Source organism: Cystoisospora suis (assembly GCF_002600585.1).
Source record: "Cystoisospora suis strain Wien I chromosome Unknown contig_7747, whole genome shotgun sequence".
NCBI classification, from domain to species: domain Eukaryota; phylum Apicomplexa; class Conoidasida; order Eucoccidiorida; family Sarcocystidae; genus Cystoisospora; species Cystoisospora suis.
Genome location: NW_027160532.1, coordinates 1 through 18,519, shown reverse-complemented (window position 1 = coordinate 18,519; position 18,519 = coordinate 1). Strand labels below are relative to the sequence as shown.

At 52.6% G+C, this 18,519-nt stretch overlaps 1 protein-coding gene across 1 annotated transcript in view; it reads right to left on the bottom strand.

Moving 5' to 3' along the window:
• Positions 1–18,511, bottom strand: part of CSUI_010549 (glycosyl hydrolases family 35 domain-containing protein) — a 19,518-nt gene extending 1,007 nt beyond the window's left edge. Inside the window, exons 1-18 of the mRNA XM_068070652.1 lie at positions 16,348–18,511; positions 15,123–15,280; positions 14,584–14,685; positions 13,730–13,791; positions 12,967–13,074; positions 12,161–12,362; positions 11,814–11,888; positions 10,923–11,082; positions 10,380–10,471; positions 9,499–9,775; positions 8,968–9,366; positions 8,163–8,410; positions 7,622–7,733; positions 6,493–6,656; positions 4,491–5,641; positions 3,593–3,822; positions 2,862–3,136; positions 1–2,024 (exon numbers count right to left, since the gene is read on the bottom strand). The exon at positions 1–2,024 is cut by the window's left edge and continues 364 nt beyond it. Coding sequence (XP_067917372.1) covers positions 1–2,024; positions 2,862–3,136; positions 3,593–3,822; positions 4,491–5,641; positions 6,493–6,656; positions 7,622–7,733; positions 8,163–8,410; positions 8,968–9,366; positions 9,499–9,775; positions 10,380–10,471; positions 10,923–11,082; positions 11,814–11,888; positions 12,161–12,362; positions 12,967–13,074; positions 13,730–13,791; positions 14,584–14,685; positions 15,123–15,280; positions 16,348–17,020 — 6,512 coding nt within the window. The 5' untranslated portion in view covers positions 17,021–18,511. The remainder of the gene's footprint in view (positions 2,025–2,861; positions 3,137–3,592; positions 3,823–4,490; positions 5,642–6,492; positions 6,657–7,621; positions 7,734–8,162; positions 8,411–8,967; positions 9,367–9,498; positions 9,776–10,379; positions 10,472–10,922; positions 11,083–11,813; positions 11,889–12,160; positions 12,363–12,966; positions 13,075–13,729; positions 13,792–14,583; positions 14,686–15,122; positions 15,281–16,347) is intronic.
• Between the last annotated feature and the right edge of the window lie 8 nt (positions 18,512–18,519).

Below are 18,519 nucleotides of genomic sequence, written 5' to 3'. Positions count from 1 at the left end.
ATGCAGCACCAAAACGCCACACTTATGGCATCTGCCAATAGCAGCTTTCCTCCACGTTGGCCGCTATAAATGAGGTCATCGAGGCATCCCAGTAGCCTGTCACCAGCCGATAAAACCGCCAGAAGTCCTTCACGATGAAGCCGTTTACACTCGATATCATCTAGCTGGTCACGACCCTGCTGAAGTTGAGAATGGCGTGCTCCTACCGTCTCGGGACTATCCCTTGCGTTGTCCGCTGCGCTGCCTTCACCACCGGATTTTCCGACCTCTGAAAAACTCAGCAGACTTCCTTGCAGATTTCCAGACTGCGCGAAAGCGAAAGGGGAACAAGGTACCTCTTCCCAACCGCCGCTCCCGGGCCCACTATAGAACGCCGCCCGTTGAGTCAGCACGCGACCTAGGTCGTAGTTACAGAGAATCTCAAGCAGACGGTGATGGAATTGATACGGTAACCGGCAATGCCCCTGCTTCTGATCTGGGATACTCCGCGCCGGACTAGAACACTCTAGCCGCGCCGTTCTACGGGTAGGACGTTCGCAGTCCTTTTCAGACCCCAGTTTCCATGAAAGTTCCTCCGCGCCCTTTCGTGACACAAGCTCGTACCCCGTCACATTGAAGACTCTCGGAGTCCCTAGGGTGATCTGAACCAGGTGCAGTAAATCGCGCGCGCTGTCCCTGCCATCGCCTGCACAGCTGCCTTCTGGTCGTGAAGCCTGAGAGGACAGGGCTTCAGTACTTCCACTCTGGAACGGACTCGCTACGACGGCTTCCCGATCCAGACGGCTCCGGTGGCCTCGGTGCGCAGACGTCCAAAGCAGTTTGCCAAGAGCGCGCAGCCCAGCACAGACGGGAGACAAATGCGCAGGACTTGTAGAAGGCAACGGTGGAGTTAGAAACTCGGCACACGCGGCGGCGGCATGTAAATGAAGAGGAGAGAGAACTCGCCTCGAAAGACACGCGAAACAATGCAGCATATCCCTAAAACATGAAAATGAAGGAACAAGAAGCCTGGCGACTGGAGATGAGTGCAGGGTACCGCGCATCTGTCGCCCGCCTGCCGACACATGGTGTGAGCTTCCAGGAAAAACTGTCATCTCATCTTTTCCGGTGCCTGAGTTTCGCTCTGCAACGGGCGAGTGGCACAAAGAGAGGTGAGAAGACACCCCGGCCAGGAGCGAAAACGACGTAGTATTGTCTGCAGAAAATCCCTCTGCAACACAACATTCACCGGCTGCAGATCGGCCCACCGGGGGAACATACTCAGCCGGCAGGGGGCCCAAGTTCAGATGGTGAGTGAATTCCACTTCCCCGTGTAGGCGTGCCCGCGAAAGCCAGATCATCAACGCGGACAGAAAATTAATGCTCGACATGTAAGTCGACGTAGCAAACAGAGAGAAATCTGTTGGTGATGATTCAAGCATTTCTGAGAGAGAATCGAACGTCGGGACAGACCCGTTGATGCCCAGACCTTTGCTCGACAATTTTTCACCAGATATAAAATCAGCTTCACCCGTTCTTTCGCCCCCTTTCCCTTGCATGGCAAGCTGAGAGCTTACACGGATATCCGAACGAACGCCCGTGGAAAGCTGAAGAACGCCGTCTGCTAGACGCTTAGCTGCTGGCGGCGTGGAGAATACTGAGAACAAAGTAGCTACAAGAGGATGCAAAACTATAGAGGCCGGCGCGCATCCCTCCGAAGGTCTTGCCGCCCGCAGTGACAGTGACGATACTTGGCCTCGAGAACCGGACTGTTCTTGCTCCTGCTGCGGTGTAGTTTGGTCGCTCCCGGCAGAGCAAAAGCTACCACGTTCGCCTGTACTGACTAAGGAACTGCAGGCTGCAGACGGGACGGGATCACCGAATGAAAAGAGGGGATGAGGCGTGTGGACGGTAGAGTACGCACGGACACGGCGTAGTCGGCTGAGAATAAGCGATAGTTGTCGGTGTAAAACGAAAAGCAGCACAGGCTCGTCCAGGGCGTCGACACGTCGGAGAGAGGAAAGGAGACGAGGGAGCAAATGGTGCTGTAAACGGGACACCGACACGCAACAACCCGACCCGCCGGAAAACTGAAGGAGCTAAAGGACTCAGGCGATCAGGGGGAGGCCCGGGACAAAGTACGGCCCGGCGGGAAGAACGTTCCTTTTCTCTGTGTTATCTGGAGACTCGGGCGCATTTAGACGTATATACTCAGTGCAGTTTCAACAACTTAGGGCGGCACGTGTAGGGGTGGAAAGAGTGTGGACTGCGTGGCATGTTCGGTGCTAGCGGTTAATATATTCTGGCGCCATCAGTTTGCCCTGTAACGGGGACGTTACAAGCGAAAACGAATGCTCTTCTGTAACAGGCGTCCGAAGGGAAAGCTGACTGAATCTCCATCCACGACAATCGGACTGTGACGCGGACTTCACGAGCTCGGACTCCTACACTCCACAGGTGTGTGAACGCGCTCTGCGGCTCACCGGTTTACACAGTCCCGACACTCTAGGAGGACCACGTCTCTCTTGGAGAATCTGCGACATTGTTGGTGCAGCGTGGCAAAAGCTGCTCTTTTTTCCTTTTCTGAAACCTAGTTTTCCACAAGAATATGTACTCAACACATGCCGATTTAAATTTACATTTACTTTAACAAGAAAAAAGAGAGGATCCTTTTTTGGTGGAGCGGTTAGGCCGAGCTGCTCGTGTGCAAAATGAACAATCCCCTTGAGCCTTTTCACTCGTACCAACGGAAATTGAATGCGGTGAACCAAACTTGCCTGAATCTCCATGGATTCACACGTGCTCGGACTGCTCAAAGATTCACAGGTCAGGATAGCCAACTGATGCACTTGATTGCGCGTTCTCCGGAACTGGTAACTAACGTGCGGTATACTCACACTGGAAGCGATATGGTCTAGCTTATCTCTCAAAAAATCAAGCAAGCCACACTCTTCGCCTGTCATCTTGTAGGATGCCGCTGCTAGTCCGTCTAGAAGATCCGCGAAGGCCTCGATCGGTATCGTCGACAGATCCTCAGGGGAACCTGGCGCGCCGTCCGAGTGTACTCCTTCGTTAGACTGTGCTTGCGAACGGTGGTGAGAAATGACTGCGGAAATGCGAGCGATGCTAGTAGCATAGAAATGGGGGTCCTGAAAGCCTGGTGCAACAAAAGTACACGCCCGCAAGGTTGCAGCGAAGCGTAGGTCCGACATTTAATGCAGAGACCGCGAAATCGCTGTGTATTGTAAGTGTTTTCTATTCCATACTTGTTGAGCTAAAGTGCCTCCCCATCTACTACTGTTTCGCACTGACCGATGGAAAGAGTCATGACTTGCTGCTTTCTTGAAACAATTTACACACACACGTATAGAGGTCACAGGGAGTTTTATTCGCTCTCTGAAAACAAGCAAGATCTCCTGCTTTACTCATACAAAAACACAAATTTCACGAGCTTGCGTCTTGCCCCTAATTCTGAGCCACCGCTAACACGCGTGTGGAGGAAGCTAGAACGGTCTCAGACACTTGTCCCGGCTTCTACTCAGTAACTGCGTGAAACACGTTTCAGTTCCGACGCGCACTATAACTACGGCACGATCAAATGCAGCGCATTTACCTGCCTCTCCAGCTGCCCGAGTTGCTGCGGCCAAGAGAAGAGGATCAAACAGAAAGACGTGGCGCCTGATTGCTGAGGCCAGACTTGCAACGACGAGGGCTAAAAACTCAACTGCGGCCTCCGTAGATCTCCCGGGAACAGCAATCGGAGTCAGGCTTGATGCCGCCGCGCTTGCCTCTACGCGCTCGTCTGCTCTGGTTTGACTGAGACGCTGTTTCGTTTCTGAGTATCTGAAAAATGCAGGAACGAGCCCCCAGCCTTCATTCCGCTTGCTTCCGAAGCAGTGCGTGGCACCTTCTACTCATGGGTATCCCTGAGCGTATCCAAAGGTACTCCGCAGTTCTAGTCGTAACGAAGAAAAAGGCTAAGAATAGGCCAGAGACCGTGCTGCCATGAGGATTTAACACACAGCGCCTCAAAGTTGCATGCACCTTGGCTCGACTCCTCCATGACGTCTTGTGGTGAGTTGCATCTCAGTACTGCGGAGCCTGAACTGCAGGGTGAACTTTCAACCGTTCTGGCCCTTCACCTGCCCTAGTCCAGCCCCCGTCAGCTTGAACGATTAACACATCCACCCCTAACTCTCGTGCGCGTGAATAGCTGCTTTGCCTATGTGCGTTCAAGACATAAAAAAAAGACTGGACCATCTCTCTGCCAAACACAGGGTCAGGTCAGCGTACACAGCATTTCTGGTGAACCTACATCCAAGACGTTTTCCCTTAACCGGTTGACAAAGCTGCGGCTCCCGCAATAACAGCGGAGTAATGCCCCGGTGACTACTCAGACGGGAGTCGGAGCCGCCACTGCTCAGTCCGAACCAGGCATTCCCTCCTAGGCCCCTCCTCTCCAGAGCTTTGCAGATACATGGTTTACCGAGGACAAAACCTTCGGTTCTTACCTGAGCAAACGTGCCACAACCTCGTATGGAGTTACAAAAGTATGCCCCGCTCTAGAATCATCAAGATACGAGTCAGGCCCCACGCCTCTCGCGGCAGTCTGGTGCGTGCCACCTGCATGTCTCAGCTCACTATGGGGAAGTTCCTGCGGCACTTCAATGAGGCACCTCCGCTGCTCCTCAAGAAGGAATTCTGTCGCTCTGACAGTGGCACGAAGTCCGGGCTGAGCCTCAAAAGCAGAGGCCCGTGCAAACTTGGTTTCCTCGGTACCGAGATCCACTGATGAAGCGGAGACTGAATCACACATGGAAACTGTCCTCGTGGCTTCGTCGCGCGGCTGACCAGACGCAACCCGCCCCCCAACAAGCACAGTCTCGCTTCCATCATGGTTGTCCCTTGGTAGGTGCTTCGGTTCTTCGACCCTGCTGCCGTCTGCACTGGCACTTACAAACTGAGCAGCATCAAGTGCGACTGCGCTGGGGAGAAGCTGCTCGCGCCAATGACCGAGAAGCACCTCAGGACTCTGACAAGGCAGTGGTATTGGAGCTGCGTTAGCCTTGACGAAAGAGATTGTTTCATCCGTAAAGAGATCAAACGGCTGGAAGAGCCGAAGGGAATCCACGAAGAACGGGCAAGACTTTGAGCGACCGTCACGACTGCGAGACGGTGTAGTATCTGAACAGTTCAATGCGCCCTCCGCAGTAAACTGTCTCGAATCAGCTTCTCTACACGCGGGATCTGTGTGCAAACCGGGTTCCTTTCTAAGACTCACTTGAGCGGAGCTGACAGTGCTCTCCCCGCTCCCTGTCTTTTTTAACTGCGAAGAGAAGACGGACTTAGCAGATACCGCGTCTCGGATGCCATCCTCAATCCCTTTGAACTTAGCGTACGGAAGATAAACAAGCGGGTGTACCGACGCAAGAATCTGAGCAGAGGAAAAAAGAATGGCAACATCAGCTGAAGCTATACGGCACAGCAATTCTTCTTGGCATGCTGAAAGTAATCCTGTCAAGAGATCCTGCTGAACAGTCAGACGCATGCGTGAGACGGGCGCTCCTGGTTTCCCTGCAGAAGGCCAAAAGATACTCGAGTCGTTCTGAGTTTCTCTCAGTCCCTCAACGAAAGCAGAAGACAGCATCGCCGTAACTCCTGACTGCACAGCAACAAGCGACCACACACAGATGATCCGAGAGTGAGTGTGCGCCGCCGTATCTGCCGGGTGTGTACGCTTGAGAGATCCTGCTACCTACAAACGGTCCTGTACAGCTGACCGCGTGCTGAGGCGATAGTAAGTGGCCTCACAGGAACGTCAGTCATTGTCTAGAAAGCCCCGAGTACGCTTCATGGAGGCAGGGGCCAAGACTGAAGGCAGACGACGGTAAACGTAAGTGTGAAACGGAACCCCACGAGATTCTGCCCCTCCAGGCTTCCAATAGTGTTTCGAGGGTCCTTACTGGCCTCGGCGCGGGCCTCAGCTTGTTTATCCGGTAAGACGATGAGAGCGAAGAGCGTATACCACCTTGTCGCACCTTCCATAAGACTGAGCGGGAACTCAGGACGCGGACCGGCGCAATAGAAAGTCGCTGACACGTAGGCTAGTTGGCACGGGGGCCAGCAGAGAAGTGAAGGGACTCAATGGTAACCGCTAACCAAAGGCAGAAGGCTGCCGAAAGTGTTCAGTGATCGTGTCTCTACAGCGACTCAAAAAAGCCTGGGGGCCTCAGTTAGGAGCCTCAGGAGAATGCAAATGGAGTAAAAGTACAAGAAAAGAACAGCATGCGAGACATCTGTGCTTGCAGATAATCCAAGCACTAATGGCTGGCATGGACGGCAGGTGGAAGTTCGAATGGAGTCGGGTGAACAAACATCGGTCAGAGGATACCGAAGAAAGCGATCGGCCATATAATGTGATACTTGCAAACTATCGACTAGCAATTCGTCGACACAAATCCATGATTTTCCGTCCGGGTTTCTCCAGACAGACTTCCCTCGTCCTACACTTACCAGAACTTGAAGGAAGGCAAGCACATTGAGACTGCGAAGCGAATGTCCGACCTTAACAATCAAAGGTCGCAAGGTTTCCAAGGGGATCGAAGAACAAGTCGTGGCAGCTGCCCCGAGAAAAGCAGTCGCCACGTAGGGAGAACAAGATTCGAGAGCAACCGATACTGCGGAAAAAAGGCGTCAGGAAAATCAACAAATGCTCTCCCCGTGAAAAGCCTTGAGCATTACCAGGGGGTAACCACACTGACGATCGTCGTGACTCAGGATTGTAGAACACGGCCGCGCCGACGTAGAGAGCGCCTAGAAGGGAAGGAGGCATCACTAAGACGCTTATTCCCTTAGACCACTGCGGTTTCCCTCGAGTTTCCGTCTGGGACAGGAACACCTTTCCGTGTTTTAAAAACCTCGCCTTGACAGGGTTGGACGTACCGTTGGCACGTCTCGGACAAAAAACTGTGTTTAATACGGACATCTGCAACCACACACGATCTCCACACCCCTGGTGCTAAGAGACCCGTTTGCCACGCCTAGAATGACGGACGTCCCTGGCTCGTCCATGAGCCTTACACGTCTAGTATTTTTGTGCTGGCATCACACAGCCCGAGCCTGAATACAAGAAGAAGCTTCCACACTCTCTGTTCGTCCTCCGTGCCGTCTAGGAAGACAGCAGATGGCCGTCATACACTCACTCAGGTGCTTCCTTATATCCCATGTATAATGTGTGGAGGCAGACAACCAGGCATAAAACGCAATCCCGGACGTTGGGCGCCAAACTAGTACCTAATAACATCACCCCCATGCACTCCTAGACGGACCGTATCCATTCTCTCCCTTCTTCGCACGGATCTCCAACACGCTACTAGATGCAAGGGAATTCCCCCGCTGACAAGCCAAAGTCCATCGAACGACTGCACTCTTTGTTTCAACGTAAACATTCCTGAGACCGGAAGACAAGCCAATGACAAGTCCCTCTAAGGTGGAAGATACACTTCACAATACCGCACTTTCTCGACACATCTCTGGTCCCGCAGGCAGGTAGGAGGTCTCGCCCTTCTACGTTACTCCGTAACGCTGGATTACACGCGTCGGAAAAACAACTTTCTCACGTGCAGCCGACAGCTCAGCTTACGTCGCCGAAAGACGGCCGAAAACCACTTCCTGGTGGCAGGACGGAGTTCTAGAAAGCCGCGCTCGTGGAACGCCAAAGAGAGGCACAGACTGCTGAGCAGCTGAGGCGTAAACTGATACAGACAATGCACAAGAAAAGAAGACGAGAAATTAGTCTCTGATGTGACGGTGCACGACAACAGCACACTGGAAGTGTTTGTATTTGGCAGACCGTCACTGTTGGGTCTTTCGGTATTGTACCGCTGACTCTGTCTGCATAAGCAACTCGCACGCTACTCCGTAATTACTAGAGCTATTTTCGACGTCTTGGCCAAAGGTAATGCCAAATATAATCCGGGTCGAGCTCAAAACAGCCACCCCCGAATTAGCTGTGCAGGGACTGATTGAACTAGCCTGCTTCCTCTCCCCCTTGCCATTCCTAGACTGCTTCAGTCACCTGATGTCTTGCCGACAGAGTGTCTCAAGAAGAATCTGGACTCATCTTTCGTCCACAGGGTGCCATCGGGACCTGTGTGGTTCTGACGTGCCCTGTAAGAGCCTACCTTATCCATGTCAAGAAGGGCATGAGAAACTATAACTTCCAAGCTCGCTATAATGGATTGAACCAGCACCTCGTTGTCTTGAATCTCCTGATGACTGGGACCGCGGCCCTCTCCCGGACTCTCAGCAGAAGACACTCCTGAAAGGCCTTTCCAGAAATGACTGGCTTGCGCAAAATGAGCCAAACAGTACGCGATATTTGCAAGCTGCTGTGGCGTCAAGGATTGAGGACGAGCAGTGGAAACGGTGTCTGCATCGAGTCACAGCCAACATACCGCAGAACGACGGACGGAAAAACTCTATGATTTTCCACCGGAAGCGAAACTGAGAACGAAGCAAGCATATGTCTCCAGAGAGAAACTGTACGTACAGATATACGGAGAAAAGAAATCTGGTAGCACGAGGAGCCGTGGCGACCTATCGGGTAGTGGCAGCACACCACCGGAGCCCGTAGTCAGCCGGCTGTAAAAAAACAGCTATCAAAAATAGAGTCTGCCAAACCGGAAGAACGATAGCAGACACCGGCAGATGCACGCACCGGAGAGGCAACGACGCACCTGAACGTCGCGGAACTTATCTCTAAAGAAATTCCCGATGGGGCTATTTTTCTCGAAGAGGACCCTTGGATCGATAGCTACAATGTTTAGCGTCTTCGTCTTTCGAACAAGCCGAAAAGCACCCAAAAGGCGAACCCTCCACTACCGTCAAAAGATTCAGGCAGGAAGTGTAGTCAGCACGCTAAACTAACCGAAACCCCCCTGGATCAAGCAGATGCTACTTCCGGGGCTCACAATGTATATCGCCTACCGCAGACAAGGTGAATTATATCGACACGGTCGCTTGCTCCAAGTTTTAGCAACGACATCATGATGCTTCCAGCATAATTAGCAGGCAGGAGAGGCTGGGCGCGCTCGCTCCGTTCTCTTGAATGATCATGACCCCGGGACGTGCAAGGAATCCGGGCTTGAGACCCCAGGGGGGGTGACGCGCTCGGCGAGCTGACCGGCACTCTTTCCTGGGTTGACTGGTTATCACAGGCGAGAGAACGGACAAGAGAGAAAGAAGAGAGAAGGGACGAAGTCCCTGCTACCGCCGGGAGAGACGAGCAAGGCGACGACGATGCAGGGGAGGCTGGGAGAGCGCACGAAGAGTGTAAGGTGGAAGAAGAACGATCCGGTAGAAAGATGTCTGAAGACGAAGAGTCCCCTGAAGAAAAGGAAGAGAGACAAGAAGCTCCTAGATTGCGACCTTCAGCAGACCACCTGGTCGTGTCGCTTGTAGCAACAACCGTTACCGGGTAGAGAGAGGCTCGTGTGCATGCAGATACTGGCGCCTCACCATCAACGGAGGAAGCCCTTGGTGAAGGACTGGGGTTTCCATCCGAGATATTGGGACTTCTCAGCAATTCCGAACTTTTTGCACCCTTCGCCAGCCGTTGAGGATGACCCGCGTCAGCCAAACGAGTGAGCAGAGCTTCAGTCAATGGAGAACGAAGTCCTACAGACGCAAGGGCGTACAGCGTCATAACGGCGGCGTGGGTGGGTAGTTCGTTGACAATTTGAGGGTTAAGACGGCTACTCAGGGCCGACAAGAGTGTGCCGTCAGTTACATGTGCCTTGCGAACATACACATAAAACTCGGACACCTGACATCCGATGAGGTCATCATCAAGCAAATCAATGTAACCGTGCTGAGAAAAGGCATATGCTCTACTCGGAACTTCTGCCGCACTACCGCTTTCGAAATCTTTCCGGCTTGCGTTCAACTCAGCCGGTGTGCATACTCACCTGGTCTCGAGCAAAGAACAAACAAGACCCAAGTCATCATAGCCCGAAACGATTCTCTGCCCTCTGGGCGTGTGCGAGTGCACTAGGGTCGTTAACGACTGACCACAAGAGTGACATGCTTTTTGAATGGTCAGTTCACTGAGACGGAAACGGCTTTATTCTCCTAGTAAATTTGATTGCGTGTCCGGTGGGCCCGGCCAGTGCCGTGCGCGTTCTCTCGGTCACTTCTCAGAGGCACGCTTGGACAGACCTGGCTTGGGAGTGTCTTCAGTAGCACACCTTTTCTGCTAGAAAAAGAAGGAAGAAAAACAGCCTGCTGCAAAAATGGACCTGTGCTTGAACTTGTATAAAGAAAATATATCTTGCTCCCCAGTTGCCTGGATCTGGCCTCCGGCCGGCACCAGCCGCGGGCAATGTCCCACCTCGACTTACTCTGCTGTATGCATGCAGTAGCATAACGAGCGACTGCTCGTTGAACTCTGGAAGACGGGTCAGGACTGCTGGAGTCATTTGCGGGAAGAACTCTGCAACGCACCAAAAGAAACTGTGAGGGAAGTTCGGATGTTCTCGTGCTTGACGCAGAGGACAAATGCCTGAGTGTCGAAGCGGCACCACAAAACTACGTCGCGCGTCCAGTTCCAGAGGTGCACGGGAAAAAATCTAGAGCCTTGACAAGGCGCCCGGCACACTGTCTCAGGCATCGCACTCTCACTAGATCCAGCAGGAAACGTCCGAAGTGTTGTGCGCTTATGACTACATACGCTATGAAATCCACCAAATCTGTCGTCTCATTTAACACTTCAGCTGGCCGCGCTGAGTTGCCTTGGCTCCGCGCTGTAGCAGTTCTCTGAGGGGGGGGGGTTCCCGCGTAAGCACGGGTATGTACTCCATGCGTGAAAGCTTGAAGTCTCCTTCTCGGCATTACTTTTCGGCACACGTTGATGAAGCTTCTCTCCCACTGCCTTGAAGCAGGACCTTGGGGCCCTTCGACGACCGGGAGATCACCTGAAGCCATACCTGCTGAAAGATGTTTCAGCTTGCTTAGAGAGTATAATATAAGAGCAAACTGGTCCGGCCGGCAAGACGTTCTCCATTCCGCGATGATATCACTGATCACTTTCACAGCTGTCCTGTCCTGCTCATCACAACGAGGAAAAGCAACGGGTGAAAACAAGGACAGCTGGACGGCTAGAATGCTCCCCGGATATCCAAATAAGCAAAGCAGTCTGCTTCGCAACTAAATCTCGCGCTCAGGAGAATAGTGGCAAAAGCACAAATATCTGTGTACCGACACACCTTTGTATACAGGGTGACAACCAAACAGACCGGGCCTGTCGAGTACTTGCACGAGAATCGCATCGCATTTTACTGTCCAAAACTGGAACTACCTTACTATCCGGTCACTATTGACAGTGACGCGGGATTGGTCCGAGTACGCGTGCGGTATGCAATCAAGACCGATCCCTACTCTGCAGCCCCAGCAATCGTGAAGCTCTCTCGAAAGTAAACCAGCGTGCTCTGGCTCAAAAGTTCAGATCCAAAGAGGCACCAAGAAAGACATACAAGGTACGTGACACCGAGGAGCCCTTCGAAAAGGACGGTCTCGTCTTCGTTATCCATACGCGCGCCGATGTGTGAACTGAAGTGTCTTGTATACATAGGCGTAGGACGTTCTGCTGTCGAGCTAAGGTATCAACATGGTGCCGTCACTGTGAAACCGCATCTGTAATTGCCCATACGAGGTGATTCAGTATGCATGAGTTCACGGACAGGTATCGACCCCGCTCATTCATATCGGGCGTGCGGGCGCTTCAGTAGATATCAACGAAAGGACGTTAGCTCAGCTGATTCCTTTTGAATGCGTACCTCGATACTGCTGGTTGCCAGAGCGCTCGCACACGCAGCAGCCTCAACGGGTCCCAGACGTTGGCGTATGCGCGGCTGCAAGATTACCACACACGGCTATCGTACAGAATAAAGACTTGGCGACTGAAAAAAAGATTACTAGCCACCGCAGACGCAAACTTGTCAAAGCCCAGGAGGGCTCTAGATAGCGGGTCCGGTGACCGGCCTCACACCGAGGATGAGGCAGGAACCTATGGAGCTCGGCGCACTCAAAGGGGTGACCGTATGTAACAGCACACCGGTGTCGGTGTTCGCAAACAGACCGAGATTGTCCCACTCACGCAAAAATGGTGCTCTAGAAGGCTCACTATTTGCTTTGCAAGACACGTCAAGACCTGATTGTGTAAGCTCCCTGTCCGCATTGCCACGCCTCCGAGGGCAGCCTGGTGCCATGCGTAGCCCTGAAGCAAATTCGCCACATGCTGCGCCTCAAACTGCTGAGCATTCTTCAGCACCTCAGGAACCAAGGCCGTCATCATCGGGTCGTCCCTGTAAGCCACGCGGTAGAACCTGACCAAGAAGACACGTACGCAGCCTCCCTCTGACGTCAGAAGCAGTCTGGTGCAAAGCTTAAAGTAGTTCTGTGTTTACTGTGTTCACAATGTAGTTGCTACCCTTGGTATGCGGACCAAAGAGAAGAACGGGGGGCGGGTCATACGAACACAAAACTATTGGACTGCCTGGCTACTATAGATGTTCCCGTAAGAAACGCAGCAAGACGCGAGCGACATGCGCCCAGCTCTACCTTGATTAGAGGAAAGAGCCCTGTTGAGGCACTAAGGAGCCGGACCAATTCATTCACAGAAGTCGAAGTAGTTTAGCAACAAGGTGGGACCGCGAAACCAGTAGTGCCACGAAAAGAGTTAGTTCCGCAACTTCCAGTGGCACCACTCATTCTCGTAGATCTCCATTAGGAGATGCTGGGGGTCTGCTTCTCTTACACTGGTATAGAGATTCCGACTCACCAAGTGCCGACATCTCCGAAAACCAGCCAGTGATCACTACGCCTGTCTGTCATATACTCCTGCACTGCAGATTCAGCCCACTGCTTCTGCCCTGCACTGAACATATGCATAAAACTAGGCGCCGATGTCCTAGCTGGAGCGCCCCGCACCCGTTAACGACGTTAGCAAGGCCCTGGGGCGTGAACTCCAATGCCTGTCGCTCGATCCGTCGCGCCAGGATTCCAAACAGTGCACAAGCTGTCTCGCATTCGGAAAGCCTGCATACAAACCAAAAAAAGTAGCAGTGAAATGCTCTCCGGACGACGCGCCACAGCCACTGACAGCCGGACTGGAAATACCCCGTTTGGAAGGCGCGGCCCCACCGCACCAGTTGGCCAACAAAGTGTGCAGACAAAATTGTCTTCTTCGGACGCTTCTGAACTCACAGGAAAAGCCACTGGAAGAAAAGTATGCCGTTTGCTACCGGTAGACCGGCCCCGCATGCCTGAACTCCAAAGGGATTTCCAACCTGTATAGCCCCCTCAAAACTGATGAACTACCGAGCTGCAAGTGTAACCGTGAGTATATATATATATATGTTCCTCATAATATAACCATAAATACACACGCGTATATTCGATTGTATATGCATCTTCCCCACTTGGAGTCCCTCCCCCCCACCCAGCACGCGGTCAGCAGCCGAGTCGTTGGCTGGTCTGTCGCGAAGCAGTAGAGACAGTAAAAGTGAATAACTTCGGCTTCTTCTTGCTTCTGCTGCCTCCGTCACCCAGACTATCACTACATGACTAAATTGGATAACCGTAGATAGCTCAGAAATCATACGAGGATACGTACACCTGTGCTGTGTGACCATGAAGACAGAAGATTCGACACGCGTAACCACGGAGCTGCGCGGGTGTCCAAGAAACTCACTTCCCGTAAGCGTTTACGATCAAGGCCAAATGCTGCTCATCATATACGATTTTGCTGTCATTCTAAAAGCAAAAAAAGAAAAAAATGCGACACGGGAATATCCGGTACCCACGAGTTTGAAGAGAGAAACCGCAGCTTTCACATCTCTGCAAAGACGTCGCAGACCACTCCGGGTACTGAAAGCCAACGATGCGACTGCCAGCGCGCATGAGCCTTCCGGGAGTCCTGTTAGGTTTCCTCGCAATGTCATCTCTGAGCCACATGCTGCTGAACAGAGCTGGCGAGGGTCCCCGTGCCACCAGTCTGGCCAAGAAGCCTGAAGGTGAAGGACCGTTAGCACTACGGGTTATAGCGGGCCATAGGGGCTCAAACTGCGATATGTGACTATACCCGGCCAGCCAATAATCCCTTTCCTCCCTAACATCGAGTAGCAGGCATGCGTCTCTCAGAAGGAGAACGGTCGCAGATACGTAGCTGTGTGTGCTGGAATTTCCTGGTATTTCTCCAAGCAAGAAAGAAAGTAACGCATTTCTCAAGACACGAAAAAGAAGATTGATCCGGAGCCTCGCCCGGCTCTGAACAACAGCATGGACGTTTTTCTGTGCGGCATCACTGAAGAAACCTGCTTTACTCAGAATGCCATAGGCTCAGGAGATCAGCTAAGAAGCACTGTCTTGACTGGAGCACGCACGCCCTCGATATTCAAAGAAAATAATGAGGATACTGGAGCTTCCAGAAGTGTGTTTTCGAAAGGAAAGGTCAGTTGATGAGCCATCTGAAGGTGTATCTACGGGCGAAGAGATCTCCTGGCCCCTGGGAGTCCTTCGTCACCTCTCCTCAGTAGCAAGACATACCCGGATGAGATGATCTGCAAAGAGCTCCATTAGCCGAGGATAAGTTATTTCTAGACGAGCCAGAGCATTCAGGAAGATGGCAGAATCACGACCCTCGAATTGCTGAAGACGTACGGACACCCAGCACACGGAGAGTGTCCCGGCACAAAAGCTCACGATCACAGCCGGGGTTACAAAGTCGGCACTCGAAAGCACACCCTTCTAGAGAGGTAAAGTAGCTACGCACGCCCTCGGGTAAGCTGACCTGCACTTCAGGAGATGCAGAAGAGAAGTGCTACGTTAGTACGGGACGGGCGGGACGCCTAAATCTTGCTGATGAGCTGGTGCGGAGAGCGGCCCAAGGAAAGCGCAGAAAAGTCCACCACCTTTGTCTCCCACGTTGTGGAAGTACAACAGCCCAATAGAATTATGATCGACTGTTATATCGATGAGGTAACGCACCATATAATATTAAATTTAAAGAAAGGAGACCAAAGTGTCCTTGAAGTGAAAAACTGAGTTAAGTCTAAAGAGCATACAAGCGAGGTGTTGCACGATACCTCAACGCGTTGAGCAGCTTGTTCAGCCAAGCCAAGGAATAATTCAAGATCTCTTTTGTGCATGCGAGCGAAACCGTTTGCGATCAATGCAATGGCCTTTGGTGAAAGCACAGGCTTGAGGAAGTGGACTCGTCGCTTGATGGCTGACCAAAGAGCACCTGAAGGCGAACGTTGAGACGCGAGCTGATGATTAGAATGAAGCCGTCTTTCAAAGCGAGCAAGAGACACAAAGCAGCTCTACGATGTATCACTAAGCCTAGATGAAAAGTGTGTTCTATGACATCCTGACACGGTGAACTTCACTGGGCTAGTGAAGAGCAACCAAGAACACTCTGGTCAACGGCTCGTGACTGCTGGCACGACCGCGACTCATCATAGTACAACTCTCCAAACAAAAGAACGCGAGGTAAATCTTGAGTAACGCAATATGGAACGTCATTCCTCCGCGACGAAGATAGACGTCAGGGCGCGGGTAGAGTAGACCCTCTCCGGCAGTGACGCACTCGTCGTCACTGTTTCTACAGCTTCACTTGCTGATCGGTGAATCCAACCTATCTATTGGTCTCCAGTCTACTGTGTATGGAGCATGTAAGTTGTCCATAGTACTTACTTTAGGACGTTTTCTGAGAGACGAGAGTGTTACAGCAAATGAGATGACAGAGAAAGGAAAAAGCACGCAGTATAGTCGCGAAATTCAATCACTCCGAAACTTCCGAGCAATGGCCTAAGGTTTCTCTACTCAGCCACGAGGCGGCATGGAACGAAAGTGAGCGTCTCAAGTTCCGTGCTAGCTTTGCATTTGCAGCGGGTTCCGCCACCGGCAACGATGAACAAGGATACGGTCTCCGTGGCTAGAAGCATCGAAGTACCCAAAAGGGCACGTGAGCGGTGTCCCAGAAGAAAAACCGCAGGCACCAAGAGATATTATTTAGGTGATCCGTGCGAGCTCAAGACAACGAGTATACCGCAAAACTTCTCTGGAAAGCATTAACCACTTCTGCGAACTTAACTGACCTGAGCTACTTCGTATCAAAGACCGGGCATGCCAAGACAACGAGGTGGAACAGAAGATGCTAAGCTTCCGACGTAAAACATCAAAGAGGGGCAGGTGCGGTCCGTAAGTACGCTGCGCTGCATGTCGGATCCACAGTCCCAGTGTCTCGGAGTCCCTTGTGCCTAGTGCTGTGCAGATTGGTACAGTAGCTACTCTTGTCCTTGTCCTCACCATCGTTGATTTGCTTGGCAGCAACAACACGAACGAGATTGCTTATGTCTGAGGGACCCATGTTGTTCGGGTGTACACGCAGCTTCAGATGTTTGTCCACTTTCTTGGTGCACAAAAACCCAAATTCTCGGACACCTGCTGTCCTCGGATAATGTGTTCCCTGTCCCGCAGTCCCAGATAGGGAATCCGAACAAGGCAGTAACAAGCCTTTAGTTGAGCCGCTGCCGGCGCTCCACCGGATCGGCAATGTCAAAAGACTCAGCACAGTCCACCTGTCCGGGTCGCCTCCCTTCTCAGGGATTTGCCATTTCCAGTCCCTGCGTACCTGCCATGCCGATTCGTACGGTGTAGGGCACAGGGCTAGAGCGCCCGCGCCGTCCAGTTGATGGCAGAAGGCAAGTCCGAAGAAGACGCCGATCTTCTTGTCATTTTCTGCCGAGTACCATCCTCCAGAAAGAAGGGCGGGGCCAGAGTGTCGGAAGTGGATTGCACTGCAGCTGTACAGGTTTCGTTCCGGGGCTTGGATGTGCTGCCTCCGGGAGGGCGGCAGTATCCGTTGCAGGCTTCCGGACGGCGTATCACGACTAAAAGAGGCACTAGCGTGGAATGGAGACGGACGGTATAAAGAGAACACAGGTACAGACACAGACCGCCACCCGCCGGCGGGTGTCATTTTGACAAGCGGTAAGCACTGTTTTCGGAGTGGTGGCAGTTGAGTGACTGCGGACTTGGCGATGAACTCGTCTCGTGGTCATCCAGGCATAGAAAGAGAGAACAAGGCGTGCTGAGATTTCCTTCGGTAAGGATGCTTCATCCCGTCGAAAACTAGCTGACTCTTTACAGCTTGAGCCCGCACCTAGTGGAGAATGAGATGCACGTGGAGCTCTGGACACAGAAAAGTAGCTACGAGGTCCAAACTTTCTGCAGCCTTTCAATCTGGCCTCTGCTCCAGGAGACCTATGAAGCAGAACTGAAAAGCAGGCTTCAAACCATAACGAGCTCCCAGCGTTGACTGCCAGATTGCCTGCAGTCCCAATCGAAGCCCTCGCGCAAAACGACGACCCGCATGCGCATTCAGCGCCGATACACTTTTTTGGATCTTTGTCTGAAGAGCGCATGCAACAGTGGTATGCGCTTCATGCCTGTCGTTCCCGGCGTGTAATGTGCTGAATGCTGGAGGCGATTCTGCATCGACTGTGGCCCGACGAAGGGTAGGCGACAGAGTGACGACTGCGACAGCCGACGAACGGTAGGCGACAGAGTGACGCCTACGACAGCCGACGAAAGGTAGGCGACAGAGTGACGCGTGCAGCATCCGATGAAAAAAAAAAGGTAGGCGACAGGGTGACGCCTACGACAGTCGAGGAAGGATAGGCGACAGTGACGGTTAGTACAGCCGACCAAAGGTAGGCAACAGAGTGACGACTGCGACAGCCGACATACGCCTGTCAGACTTCGACACGGTTCGTTTCCTGCGCGAGGAAACGCAAGCACGAACCGTGCAGCGCTGCTGATTTCCCGTGTCCGTTGAGAACTGCGAAGAATGCCTGAGAAGGGCCCCCAAGATCTTAACGAGCAATCGCCAGTCTGCTGAACTGCTCCCAACATCGTGAAGAGTAACCGCCGGTCTGCTGAACTGACTCATCACCACCACACCGTCTCTAACCCAGTGCTTAGAAATGCCAATGCGATCACGTCTGTCGTCATTCGTGCTCCCCCACCAGCAGTCATGCAAAGTGGCTTGCGTACACGTGTTCCCTACATGGGGGCGCATTCGAGGGGATGCTCCTACTGTTGCGTTCGTCTTGTATATACCCCGGCTTCTGCGTCCCCCATCACTCCAAATCTACCGCTCCGCTTATACACTCACCAAGGCTACATACACTGCGATCGCTCCCCGCAACGTCTAGACTTATACTGTTGCCTCATCGCTTGTCTGCGATAGACACGTGTTCCGTAGATTTCGCCCACGCGAGCACTCTAGAGTGCCGCGAAGCTGAAAGGCTTGCTCCACCACACCGCCACCCTCGCGACCAACGGGGCCGCTTACCTTCGACTCACCGGACTGAATCAAGATTTCCCGAAAGTCCTCGTGTTTCACTCTCAAAAACCGCAACTGCCACCACACCCACACGCTGACGCGCTTTACCACGTCTCGCCAAGTGAAGATAT